This window comes from Salvelinus namaycush, chromosome 3 (assembly GCF_016432855.1).
Source record: "Salvelinus namaycush isolate Seneca chromosome 3, SaNama_1.0, whole genome shotgun sequence".
Taxonomy (NCBI): domain Eukaryota; kingdom Metazoa; phylum Chordata; class Actinopteri; order Salmoniformes; family Salmonidae; genus Salvelinus; species Salvelinus namaycush.
The window spans coordinates 97,195,332-97,208,898 of record NC_052309.1 but is presented as its reverse complement, the minus strand read 5'-3'; the positions used below and the strand labels follow the sequence as shown (position 1 = coordinate 97,208,898).

Below are 13,567 nucleotides of genomic sequence, written 5' to 3'. Positions count from 1 at the left end.
GTTTTTACGTTCTCGAACGTTCAATTGAACAGAAACATTTCTGTACTGAACGACCAGTTGAAAAACAGGGAGGGGTTGTGTGTTGGGAAACACTGTCCGCATGTCCACTGCCCTTTAAATACGTCACTCATTGCTTCAAGCCACACCCACCAAATGGAAGAAAACCTTCATATTCACGGTCATTGGCGCAAACATACCTCAAAGTCTGTTCAATAACGTTTTGGGGAAACGTGTTGTTCAGAACTAACCGCTCTGCAACAATTGAACGCACCTCTGATATAGGGTCGTGTGGGCGCTATACATATTGGTGGTGGATTCCTTTTCTTGGGGGTGAGACGCTTTGCAGATGATCAAGGTGGGTATGAAATGAAACCATTAAAAATTAAAGACCTGAAAATGATCATTCTAATCACAAGAGTAAGTTATGTTCAAGTTGAGGTAAAGATATCTCGATGAATATATTTTTTAAATTAATTAATAAATTCATTTATACAATTAGTGATATCACATTTCACATCACATAAGATTTTCAAATCTCCGGTTCAGATCTTAACAAAGTTGCAATCAGGCAACTTATTCTGCACCCATGAGTGGGGTCCTTCATACAAGCATGTTTGTTTACCTACACGTCATCCGGAAGTGAGTGTCAAAGATGATGAGACTGGTGAGATCTCTTACTATTTTCAAACAAATAAGTTGTTTTATATCTTTAATTATTGATGACACTATGCCTGGTAACGCTTTACTGTTCAAGTTGCTCTCATGGAGTTTTTCTTAGCTAACTTTGTGTTGCCCTACTTCAGTGAGCCTTACTAGCTAACTGTTAGCTAGCTTGCTCACTTAACTTCACTTGTTCTTTTAGCTAGCTAGCTACGTTTTTATGCAATTATTTGAATAGATAAACCTTTGTAATGTTTTAAACCGAACTATTTAGCTAGAATGCACAAATTACCCCAGAGCCATCTAATTACTGTGTCCCTCACTGTCATGTCAGTTAGCTGTACAGTAGTAGCTATCTAAGTAGCGTTAGCCACCTCAATGAGCCTTGTTTGACAGCTCATTTCTTTCTTGAAAGGATTCACAGGAGGCAGATGCTCCACTCTTTGGTGACGACGATGATGATTCCCCCACCGCCACCAGACAGAAGAAATCAGAAATCAAGTGCGTTTTGGAAGTTGATTCACTAATTGATGAGGAGTAACAGAACAAACTGATATTGTCATTTCAACCCGTATCAGCTATTCTGATCGACCAGAACAAGAGATGTTGTTTTGCTGTAAATGTGAACTATTTCTTTCTCTCTCTCTCTCGTGTGTGTGTGTGTGTGTGTGTGTGTGTGTGTGTGTGTGTGTGTGTGTGTGTGTGTGTGTGTGTGTGTGTGTGTGTGTGTGTGTGTGTGTGTGTGTGTGTGTGTGTGTGTGTGTGTGATCAAAACCTGCTCTTGTTTTAGGCATCCCCTGGCCACGTTTTTCCATCTCTTCTTCCGCACCAGTGCCATCTTAGTCTACCTACTGTGTGAAATCCTGAGCAGTAGTTTCATCGTCTGTATGGTCACCATCATCCTCCTCCTTTCATGTGACTTCTGGACAGTCAAGGTGGGTGGGTTGTCACAGTTTGTGGTACAACTTAATTTGGTCATACCCTTTTCACACTATCGTGTTGGCCTGGATATTTTCTTTTCACATGGCCCTTTCCCACATTTTTCCAGCAATTATGTTGGATGTGTAACCAGGCCAGGCTAGCACAGCTTGACAGAGTAGTGTGAAAAGGGTAAAAGTTGCCTTATTTTTATAGGTACAGTTGGTGAGTGATCCCATTGTGTTTCTTTCTCAGAATGTGTCTGGCAGGTTGATGGTGGGCCTCAGGTGGTGGAACCAGGTGGATGAGGATGGACAGAGCCACTGGGTGTTTGAGTCCAGACCAGTACGGTTCCAGTATAGTCCATGACTGTATTTGTATTTATTACGGCTCCCCATTAGCTGCTGCCAATGCAGCTTCTACTCTGCCTGGGGTCCAAACACATTAAGGCACTTACATATAAAACTAAATATAAAACAGTACATCATATAACCACTACATATCTACAATACAAAATGTATAATACCATATTACAATATACGTGTGTGCTAGTACTTGTATGCGTGTGTCTGTACATTTGTGTGTCTCTTCAGTCCCCACTGTTCCATAAGGTATATTTTTAGCTATTTTTAAAAGAAAGTCTGATTCTACTGCTTGCATCAGTTACCTGATGTGGAATAGAGTTCCATGTAGTCATGGCTCTATGTAGTACTGTGCGCCTCCCATAGTCTGTTCTGGACTTGGGGATTGTGAAGAGACCTCTGGTGGCATGTCTTGTGGGGTATGCATAGGTGTCTGAGCTGTGTGCTAGTAGTTTAAACAGAAAGATTGGTACATTCAGCTTGTCAACACTTCTTACAACAACAAGTAGTGCTGAAGTCAATCTCTCACGCACTTTGAGCCATGAGAGATTTACATGCATATCATTAATGTTAGCTCCCCGTGTACATCCAAGGGCCAGGCATGCTGCTCTGTTCTGAGCCAATTGTAATTTTCCAAAGTCCCTCGTTGTGGCACCTGACCACACTATTGAACAGTAGTCCAGGTGTGACAAAACTAAGGCCTGTAGGAGCTGCCTTGTTGATAGTGTTGTTAAGAAGGCAGAATAGCACTTTATTATGGACAGACTTCTCCCCATCTTAGCTACTGTTGTATCAATATGTTTTGACCATGACAGTTTACAATCCAGGGTTACTGCAAGCAGTTTGGTCACCTCCTTTTCCACATTATTCATTACAAGATTTAGTTGAGGTTTAGGGATTGATTTGTCCCAAATACAATGCTTTTAGTTTTGGAAATATTTAGGACTAAGTTATTCCTTGCCACCCATTCTGAAACTAGCTGCAGCTCTTTGTTATGTGTTGCAGTCATTTCAGTCGCCGTAGTAGCTGACGTGTTGAGTCATCCTCATACATAGACACACTGGCTTTACTCATGTCGTTAGTAAAGATTGAATAAAGTAAGGGGCCTAAACAGCTGCCCTGGGGAATTCCTGATTCTACTTGGATTATGTTGGAGAGGCTTCCATTAAAGAACACCCTCTGTGTTCTGTTAGACAAGTAACTCTTTATCCACAATGTAGCAGGGGGTGTAAAGCCATTACACATACATTTTTCCAGCATCCGACTATGATCAATAATGTCAAAAGCCGCACTGAAGTCTAACAAAACAGCCCCCACAATCGTTTTATCAATTTCTCTCAGCCAATTTGTTTACTGTAAAATAGCATTGTATCTGGTCAAGAAGGTTACTAAGGGTTGGTAACAGGCTGAGAGGAGTTGTAGTTGTTCCTGTCTATTAGTTTAGTTCATTTATTTATTCACACCCACAAAATACAAGTGAAAGACAAACAGTTGTCGTGGAAAATCATCTCAGAAATATAACACTCGTAAGAACTTGTGAAATCAATTAGACTTTTTTAATACAATTTGTATTGCAAGCCGGAATGTCCCGCAGAACACCCACCGCTTCCCAGCCCCGGTTCCAACATTTATACACAAATAGCATATGGGTCCACCCCATATGCAAATAAGCATACTTCCCCTAATTCTTCCTGCCATCATTATCTTTTTAGTTCAGGCTTCCTACTTGTTCACACCCAATAACGCCCATATCTGCTTTCAGTTCGATTATAATAGTGACCAGACCCATGCTTGTCTTAAAAATAATATATGTCCATCTATCCTATAGGCCTATGACTTAGCCCTGTAATTAACTCAATGCCTCAGCATGTTCTCTGGTATGTGTGTTTATTGGAATTGGCAGACTATGTGTCTCTTCTATCATTAGTATCCAGTTGCCTTAGGCATATTTCTCTGGTATGTGTGCTTATTGGAATTGTCAGACTATGTGTCTCTTCTATCATTAGTGTCCAGTTGCCTTAGGCATATTTCTCTGGTATGTGTGCTTTTAGTGGAATGGGTAGACTATAAGTCTAGTGTCTCCAAGTGCCCTAGGTGCCCATGTGTCTGGTCAGTCTGTCAGCACAATGGAGAAAATAAGAGGGCCAGGACGTCCCTTAGTAGATCTCTATTATCACAGTCTCATGATCAACGTGAACATGTGGTTCGTTACTTTAATGTTCAGCTGTCTTATGTCTTTATATGTTATCCATGTGTCTCATGTTACTCCTACAATCCCCCCTCTGGGGCTAATTAGCCACATAAATGATACAAATAAGACTTTGGGATAGTAAATGAGAATACCTATGATAAACAAGAAAATACAAAAAATAAAAACAAAGTGAAGCATATAAACCAACTAGACCAAACATCTCCAATGTGAAATAGGAGTAAAAGATCCAATCAGAAACATTAAAGAAAACCTAACTAGACCAAACATCTCCAATTTTCATAAGAGTAAAAGATCTAATTAGAAACATTAAAGAAAACCTAACTAGACCAAACATCTCCAATTTTCATAAGAGTAAAAGATCTAATTAGGTATAAAAATAAAAGATAATACAATGAGTATAATAATAAATTGAATATGAGAAAATCAAAGACCTCCATGCAGTTATAAAAGAAAATTGACACAACATCATTCTAAATTTAAGCATTTCAACATGATCCTCCCTCGCAGACACCTCTCTAATAAAGTGATATCAATGATACCAACCTTTGTTAAGAAGATTAAGGACATGGTCCATAGACACTTGTAACCGGAATACCCTCTGTTACCTAACATGTTTTTGAAATTAACCTAGTTTTTTAGAAGGCATAACTAGCTTTAATTAAAGGAAACCATATATATTCATCAATATATATATCTAAAAATTCAAAGATCACTCCTTCTTCACTACTTCTTCTCGTGTGGTGTCCTTGAGTGGTTCTGATTCTGATATATCTAATTCTGTCGCTTTTACAATGTTCTTATCTTGGGGTAGATCATTAGAGTTTATCAGAAAGTTCCAAATGTCAGTAAAAAAACTCTCCTGACTATGATGTCTCAGGTTGCTTTGTGGATACGGTGGTCTGCTTGGTAAGGGAAGTCGATGTCATCTTAGTGGTAACTACTGTGGTCGTCACAGCAGCCGCCACCCTTGTTATTGTCACAGGTTCTTCCTGTTCAGGTGCAGGAGTAGGATCAATCTTAATGACCGTGGTGCTACTCCCTTCGGTCACTGTTGTTCTTGTTATTTCAACTATTAATTCTTCACCTTCAACTGGTTCAATCTGATTCATGATGAGCACCCTCTCGTCCTTTTCTTTGATTAATGTCAGGTCACATCCTTTCGGATCCCAAACGACTTGTCCCTTTGTTTGGTGATGTGTCCATCCACAGAGTGCCATCTCCGGTAAGGGTTTGATCCTTATGATTGAGATAGACTTCAGTTCTCCTGCTTCTGTTATAAGTTGAGGTGGAACAGAGATTCTAACCTTGTCAGTCTTTTTGGATTGTTCAGCTGATTCCTTTCTTCTCTTCCTGCTTCCACCATACATCTTGATTGTGCGTGAGTCTGTTGTTTCTATACTAGCATTCACTGTTACTTCTTGTTATGTCAATGTCATTATTCTTTTGTTGTTCTAACTTCAATTGTCTGTAAAGGAGACCATTCAAGAGTTGAAAAGTCAATTGTGAGGAAATCCCCATTTTCTTCAGCTTGCGGGACTTTTCCTCCTCTTTCTTCACCTGAGGCTCCCTCCTCAGGCCGGACTTAGCTTCCATCTGGAAGGGTTTCAATTTTAGGGAAGAAATGTTCTCATTCTGTTCCTTGTGAGGCCTCTCCTCCTCTTCTGGGTGCATTAGTCGGTGCACCTGTCACATTTTGGCTTTCACTTGATTTGCTGTTTTCTTGGCTCCTCCCTGGTGAATCAGCATCCTCTGTGTCCTCATCTCTATATGGTTGTATCCTTCTCTCTGTTGGGACTCAGCTGCAGTGGTTCAGATGGTACCACGTCTGGCTTCTTTTCATTTGGACGGCCGTTCTTGTTGCTTTGGCCACCTCATAGGGTCCTTCTCTCCTCGGTGGATCCCACTTCCTCCGGAACACTCGAACGTGGACTAGATCTCCTGGTATCACTGGGAGAGGTCCTTCTGGTCCCCTTGGATCATCAGACGCAGAACCTCTCATCCTGGTTCAGGTTTCTGCCTACTTTCTGTGAGGCATTCATACTTAGAGACTTATGGCCTCTGTTCTATGATTGCACCATACTTCCTCTTACTTCCATCACTCATCACACAACAAACAGACATTCCAGCTGAAGCTGGCGAACCCCTCTCCTTCTGGTTTCCTAAACATAAGACTTGGAAAACGACAAAACATAACAGCATTGACAATGTTATTTGTTATGCATAAATATATTCATGAAAACTGAAATCTGAGACCATGACAATTCCCACTCTCTCTTCACATGACTCTATGCCTCCAGGATACTTTTTCTGCTGGACTCCACAAAAATAAAAGCCCTAAAAAGCTTCCTCATGCTTCCACCCAGTCTTCCCCTTTCGGCCCCAGGTTCTGAGAGGTGTTCCCAAATCATGTCATTTTTACTTAGTTTTCCATCTGCTCCATTTTAACTGATAATCATGTGCATAACCTTAATCAACATTATCTCTTCTTGACGTAATTCAACACTGTATATGCTTTCATATCAATCCCTTTAACATGTTTGTTTAGAGTATCATATCCTATCATCTATTCTTTTTCACATGATGCATTAAAAAATGAAACAAGTAGCCTCCAAACACAACCCAGTATGTCTATAGTGGAATCTAGTCTCTCTCTCTCTCTCTCTGATTCCACATCCTCTGTCATGGTGTTTTCAAGCTCACCCATTATTCAGCTGGACCTTACTTCTCGTGAGACTTATGCACCCACCAAAGAGAGACATGAAGATCTTTACCACTGCAGTGTTGTAAGAAGTATACCACCAGCCTGGTGTATCTTGATGTACACTCAGTCTCCAGAATGCAGCCCAAGCCCTTCCATTTCTGGCTGTTTTTTCCTGAGGACATACACACTAACACATGGGTTATTCCCTGACAGACTTTCTTCTTATAGCAAGATCACTAAATCTTAATTTTTAATAACAGCCCTATGTAACCATTCTGCCTCAAATACCTGGCCTCCTGCCACAGAAATATTCATAATGATAGTCAAATGATGGTCCCTACAGCAACTGCTGTAAAATAACATATAATCAGTCAAGTGTCTTCCAGTTGGATTAATATCCAATCCTAACAAAACTAAGTCATAAGTTTCTTAAACTTTTGCTCTAATGTTCAAAATGCCACCACTTATTCTTTTTACCATATCTTTAGATATGTGAATTGTTCTATTTACTTTAGAATTGTCCCTATATTTTACACAGCCAGCTGTCTTTCCTTTTCTGTGAATTATCTCTATTATTATACATAGTTTCTAGAAATAACACCCCTTCACTACCATTACCTTCATTTATGAGTCCCCTAACCCATAACAGCCATTGTTTGATACATACTTAAAACATCCTTAAGTCAATTTATATATCATTTATATCAGTATCAGTCCCTCCTCAGGAACATATACACAACATTATGTTCCTCAAAACAAAAATAAAGTGACCAAACGAGAAAAAGAGAAGAAAAAAAAAAAAAATTATAATTACACATTTGCAATAAATTTCCACTATTTGTAATGTAATTAAACCTGGAGAAAACGTCCATCTGTTTCATTCTATGCCCATGTTATTATTGGTCTCTTTCTTCTTCATTCTTGGGTATCATCGCACAACAGACTACCTTTTTATTCAATTAAACATTACATTTTATCATTACAATTCCAATGACATTATAAAACAAAAGAAACAAAAAAAAACTTTAATCTAATATTCTGTAAGTTTTGGCAACCACCTTGTCTCAGGATTAGATTCCAGAGCGGCCCTAGGCCTATTAAATTTAAACAGTTCTATATCTAAATAACTAAACAGTTATTTTTTTTTATACATTTTCCAACCCAATATTCAGGATAACAATCCTTAGTGTTTACTTTAACTCACATTTGACCTTATCTATTCAATACACATCATCCCTTTAATAATTAACATTTATACTAAACACTTTAAATACCAGTATTATCTATTGTACAATATCCCTTTTGTCTCAGTTTTTCTCTCATGAGTGGCCTGATAATAAAAGGTCAGTACCCCAATTCCTTTAAGTCATTATTCACCCAACAAATATATTTCAGCATGTCTATTTTTAAACACAGTTCACAGGTCATCAGACACAGTTGTCCCTTACCATTCAGTCGGTCAGGGTGGGTTTGAGCTCCACACCCACTTGTGGTGATATTCTCTCTCATGCCTTAAAGCATTCTGTCGTCACCTTTTATGATAACTCCCTTATTCTACTGGTGATCTCTCAGATGAATTACAGATGATGTATTTATCAACAAAACCCTCACAGAAACCCACACTCCAATAAACCCTTTGGAGTAACTTTCATCACTTTTTATATGCAGAATGAACAAAGCACATTTGTGTATTTACCCAAAGACCATAACCCCAGGGAACTGATAGTTTTACCTATGAACCCATGTTATATCAAAATTAAAATTAAAATAAACCTATTCGAATAACTTATTCAATTTAAGGGTACAACTCTTCATAATTTTCCCAGGGACATAATAGATTTTCAAAGTAATTATACAGTTTGAATAGAGTCTGGTGTCTTTTATACATTTTATAAGTAAATCCCACCTGTTCCAACAATTTCTAGTAAAAGGTGATCAGTCTTTCACAGGAAATTCTTAGGATTCAGGGCATTTTGACACCATTAACATGTTTCCACTCCCCCTTTCTTTAGGAACAACTTAAATACATTTTTCAAAAACATTTCCATCCTTTTGCATACCCAATTTGAAACTGAATTGGAAAAAACCCTTCCAATAAATCTACTAATGCATATTCATTCCCAGTACATGGTGTACTTACTAGTGAACCATAAGCCAATAACGCAAAGGGACTGGACTCACTCATCCAGAACTCCATTTTTGAGCCTTATCCAGATATTTTTATTTTTAAAGCGGCTGACTTTAATTAACTGCTTTCCACAGTAATGCAGTCTCCAATGATATTTTGACCAGAGAAGATTAAACCTTTTTTTTTTTTCCTGGAAAAGAAAGTATACATATCGTTAATATTCACAATGTTACCTTTTGATCAGCAAATTGTTTTTATTCCATAAACGTCTTAACAGTTTTCAGAGAATGACGGTATAAAATGCCTAACAATTAAAATTCCATCTGTACTCTACTAGATGTCAAGTCAAACGTGATCTAATACTTCTTCTTGACCACATATAAACTGTAATCTCTATAAAACACTCATTGTTCGCTCAGAGACTATACACCGCCAAGTAAAAAAATTCCATTCTCACTAACCTCAAACCGATTAGTTTTTTGTTATTTTGACAAGGATATAAACTCTTGTATAGCGGCATTTCCTGCTACCGCACTAAGTTCTAGTGTCACATTACACTAATTTTCCCCATACCCATATTCAAAACAGAGAGCTATTTTCTTATTCGTTCTTAGATATTGTCAATAGTTCTGCTAATCACTATTTATCTTAACTAACCTAGATTCGTTTTTAACTTTATAGTACAATTTCAATTTATCGACGATTCTACTTTCTGTTTTGTTACCACACTGTTCTATTCATATTATACTATTCGGTTAACGCCTCTTTAATTATTTTTATTCATTATTTATTTTGACACCTTTTTAGTAATTTTACTATGGTCGCTTACTACTTTATCACGTCAGTGTTTTTATCCTTGATTATAACTTATTTTACTTCGATGTTCCTTAATTTCGTTCCCTCTGCCTAACAGTAGTTAGAGGCACCCTTCCTCAACTTTCTACTCTGTCACAGGAGGGCTGCGCGCTCCCTCTTCTGGAAGCTCTGCCTACACACACACACAACCTGTCCTTTCTTTCTTCCTAATGTTCTATCTCTACACAGATCTACTCATTTCTTACAACATTTTCATTCATCCTTTTATGTTTCATCCGTTCATTCAATCCCTTTGTTTTTACCTCAAAACAACTTAGTCTTTCTTTATTGACTTAATTCACTTCCTCCTACATAAGCCTAGACTTCTAGGATTTCTACAATATGACGAGACTACTGTCTAATCGGATCAGCTTGTCTTCATATCCTATTCACCCCCCCAATACTGATCTTTTCTTCTATTATTAGAGTAGTATTGTGGCGTGACCTACTGAATTACAAAACCCTGTTAGCTAGACAGAGCGGTTTTTTATTCGCAGGATTTCTTTTGCATTTGAACGCCGCACAATCGGGCCAACGTTTTTCCTGCAACCTAAATATTTCACCCGTACAGTCCTCCTTTCAGAGCGGTAACTATGAATATTTATTTAACTACTGATTTATGTTTTGACCGTATAAGCTACTTTTGCAGTTGAACGCCGCACAATCGGGCCAACGTTTTCCTGCAACCTAATATTTCACCCGTACAGTCCCCCTTTCAGAGCGGTAACCATGAAATATTTATTTAATTACTGATTTATGCTTTGACCGTATAAGCTACTTTTGCAGTTGAACGCCGCACAATCGGGCAAACGTTTTTCCTGCAACCTAATATTTCACCCGTACAGTCCCCCTTTCAGAGCGGTAACCATGAAATATTTATTTAACTACTAAATATTCACCAACAGACCCTTCTGCCGTGAATATCCCACCCAAGCAGACCTCTTTAAAAATGTTCCTTTTTTAAAGAGCGGTATCGTGGCTTCCTAACTACTTATTTATGCAGTTCTCTGTTATCTTTAGAGCCGTTATTCATAAGTAACCTGTCCAAGCATTCCTTCTACTAATTTTATTGAAGAGGTATCACAGGATTTTCTACCTACATTATCTGTCCCTTATTATAGCCAGCCATCTCAGCCAGATTCGCAAACAACCGCATCATTTAAGCTACACATTCGAACGGTCTGATCAGAACGAGCGCATGCATACCCACTCCGCTAAACACCTAACACAAGCAAAGTTCACAGCGCCTATTCACTCAGTCTCTATACTACATGCGCATACATTTATATTTAATACAATTCCCCAAATTACACATACATGCAAATTCATTGAATTCAAAAGTTCTTTAGTATTTACTGGTTTCTTTTTAGGAAATTTGAAAGAGAGACTTACGTGGCGCCCCTCTCGCTGAGACAGGATCTCTGAAGCAATCCATACAAACATTTCAACTATGTAAGAACAAGCTTACCTTGTTATAGTTGTGGCCATATTGTTTGCAGGATTGTCCAAAGAAACTATCACCAGCCCTGAACGCCATTCCTCAGTCCCTGTCCCTCCTGGCTAAGCTCGCCAAATATGTCGTGGAAAATCATCTCAGAAATATAACACTCGTAAGAACTTGTGAAATCAATTAGACTTTTTTAATACAATTTGTATTGCAAGCCGGAATGTCCCGCAGAACACCCACCGCTTCCCAGCCCCGGTTCCAACATTTATACACAAATAGCATATGGGTCCACCCCATATGCAAATAAGCATACTTCCCCTAATTCTTCCTGCCATCATTATCTTTTTAGTTCAGGCTTCCTACTTGTTCACACCCAATAACGCCCATATCTGCTTTCAGTTCGATTATAATAGTGACCAGACCCATGCTTGTCTTAAAAATAATATATGTCCATCTATCCTATAGGCCTATGACTTAGCCCTGTAATTAACTCAATGCCTCAGCATGTTCTCTGGTATGTGTGTTTATTGGAATTGGCAGACTATGTGTCTCTTCTATCATTAGTATCCAGTTGCCTTAGGCATATTTCTCTGGTATGTGTGCTTATTGGAATTGTCAGACTATGTGTCTCTTCTATCATTAGTGTCCAGTTGCCTTAGGCATATTTCTCTGGTATGTGTGCTTTTAGTGGAATGGGTAGACTATAAGTCTAGTGTCTCCAAGTGCCCTAGGTGCCCATGTGTCTGGTCAGTCTGTCAGCACAATGGAGAAAATAAGAGGGCCAGGACGTCCCTTAGTAGATCTCTATTATCACAGTCTCATGATCAACGTGAACATGTGGTTCGTTACTTTAATGTTCAGCTGTCTTATGTCTTTATATGTTATCCATGTGTCTCATGTTACTCCTACACAGTGCAGATAAACAACAAGGTGAGTTTGCATATCAAAGAGGGCTTATATGAAAATTGCAGCCCCAAAAGAAACGGTATATAGAAAATCAGACTGTTCAATCAATTAAACAAAGCACAGAGTCTACGACTGAAAGAATTGCAACAATTAAGACTTCTGTAGAACATCATCATGTGCTTAATTTTCCCAACTCTCTGTAGGCAACCAGTAGAAAAGTTCCAACCAACTCTGAATCACAGATCTTCTGGCTGGGTCTGGTTGTGTGTCCAGTCCTCTGGGTCATCTTTGTGTTCAGTACTCTCTTCTCCTTCAAGTTTAAGTGGCTGGTGGGTTCAGTGCCTTTCCTTTCCCCATTTGAATTTAGACATCTCTAATTTCCCACTGGATAATTAATATGTCAAACCTAGTATGAAGCTAGCTATATGATTTGAACTTAAACAGATACATGCATTGTTTTGGGTTCTCAAAGAAACATAAATAATCACAACGCATTGCATTTTTATGTCATGTCCCCTTGCAGGCAGTGGTGATCATGGGTGTGGCCTTGCAGTGGGCCAACCTGTATGGATATGTGCGATGCAAAGTAGGCGGGAAGACCAACTTGAGGAGCATGGCAACCAACTACCTTGGCAGCCAGTTCTTCAAACGGGTATATAGTTCTTATTTAAAAGCAGATCATATTAGACATTTCAGCTCATGGGTAGCAATTCAGAGGATAATAAACACCAACAAATGTTTTATTTAGACTACAATTGTATTTCCCATTTGAGATCGGGTTCAGTTGCAACATGGACCACTTTTGTCTGTGATAATATAGTTATATGATATTTCTGCCATCTAAACATTCATGTTTGTTTTCTTTATATAGGCAATGGCCAAACAGGGACCCTAGAGGTGGATGTGCAGAGAGAAGAAACATTAGCATTTCTGCTAATGTAATATTTTATGTTATCAAGAGGATCTTGCCTTGCTTTAACTGAGGCATAGGCTACTGTTATTTTTCTTAATTCCTGTTGAACAGGTGGAAGGCATCTCTCTATTCTGAGGGCACAGGGTTGTTTCCTACAGAGTCCTACAAACTAAGATACTACTAGGTTTCTTTGTATGTTTTCTTCATTTGTTTTCCTGCTAAATATTCAAATACAACCTTGTTAATGATTGATAACTGCTGATTGTAATATAAGAAATTTGTAAATATTATATTTACATAAAATGTCTGGGTGAATGAATAAAACAAAAGTGTATGTCAAGTGAGTTGTAATAATATCATGCAAAAAATGTCCACACTAAATGCAGCCAAGCCAAGCCAATGGAATTTGTCCTTGGAAGTTTGGTGCAAAGAAGCAGAAGCCACTTGACCAACCGTCAACAACCC

The 13,567-nt window shown here is 38.6% G+C and overlaps 1 protein-coding gene across 2 annotated transcripts; it reads left to right on the top strand.

Annotated features, from left to right (window-relative positions):
* The first annotated feature begins 164 nt into the window (after positions 1-164).
* On the top strand, positions 165-13,442 carry LOC120043816 (Golgi apparatus membrane protein TVP23 homolog B-like). Of its 2 annotated transcripts, XM_038988412.1 has the most exons (8): positions 166-355; positions 547-664; positions 1,076-1,161; positions 1,451-1,595; positions 1,834-1,923; positions 12,393-12,518; positions 12,713-12,841; positions 13,061-13,442. In XM_038988412.1, exons 2-8 carry the CDS (start codon positions 653-655, stop codon positions 13,082-13,084), a joined length of 612 nt encoding a protein of 203 aa, XP_038844340.1. In that variant the 5' UTR covers positions 166-355; positions 547-652; the 3' UTR covers positions 13,085-13,442. The 2 variants fall into 2 exon arrangements, with proteins under 2 accessions (XP_038844341.1, XP_038844340.1); XM_038988413.1 differs by lacking the exon at positions 547-664 and having other exon boundaries at positions 165-355.
* Positions 13,443-13,567: the final 125 nt, after the last annotated feature.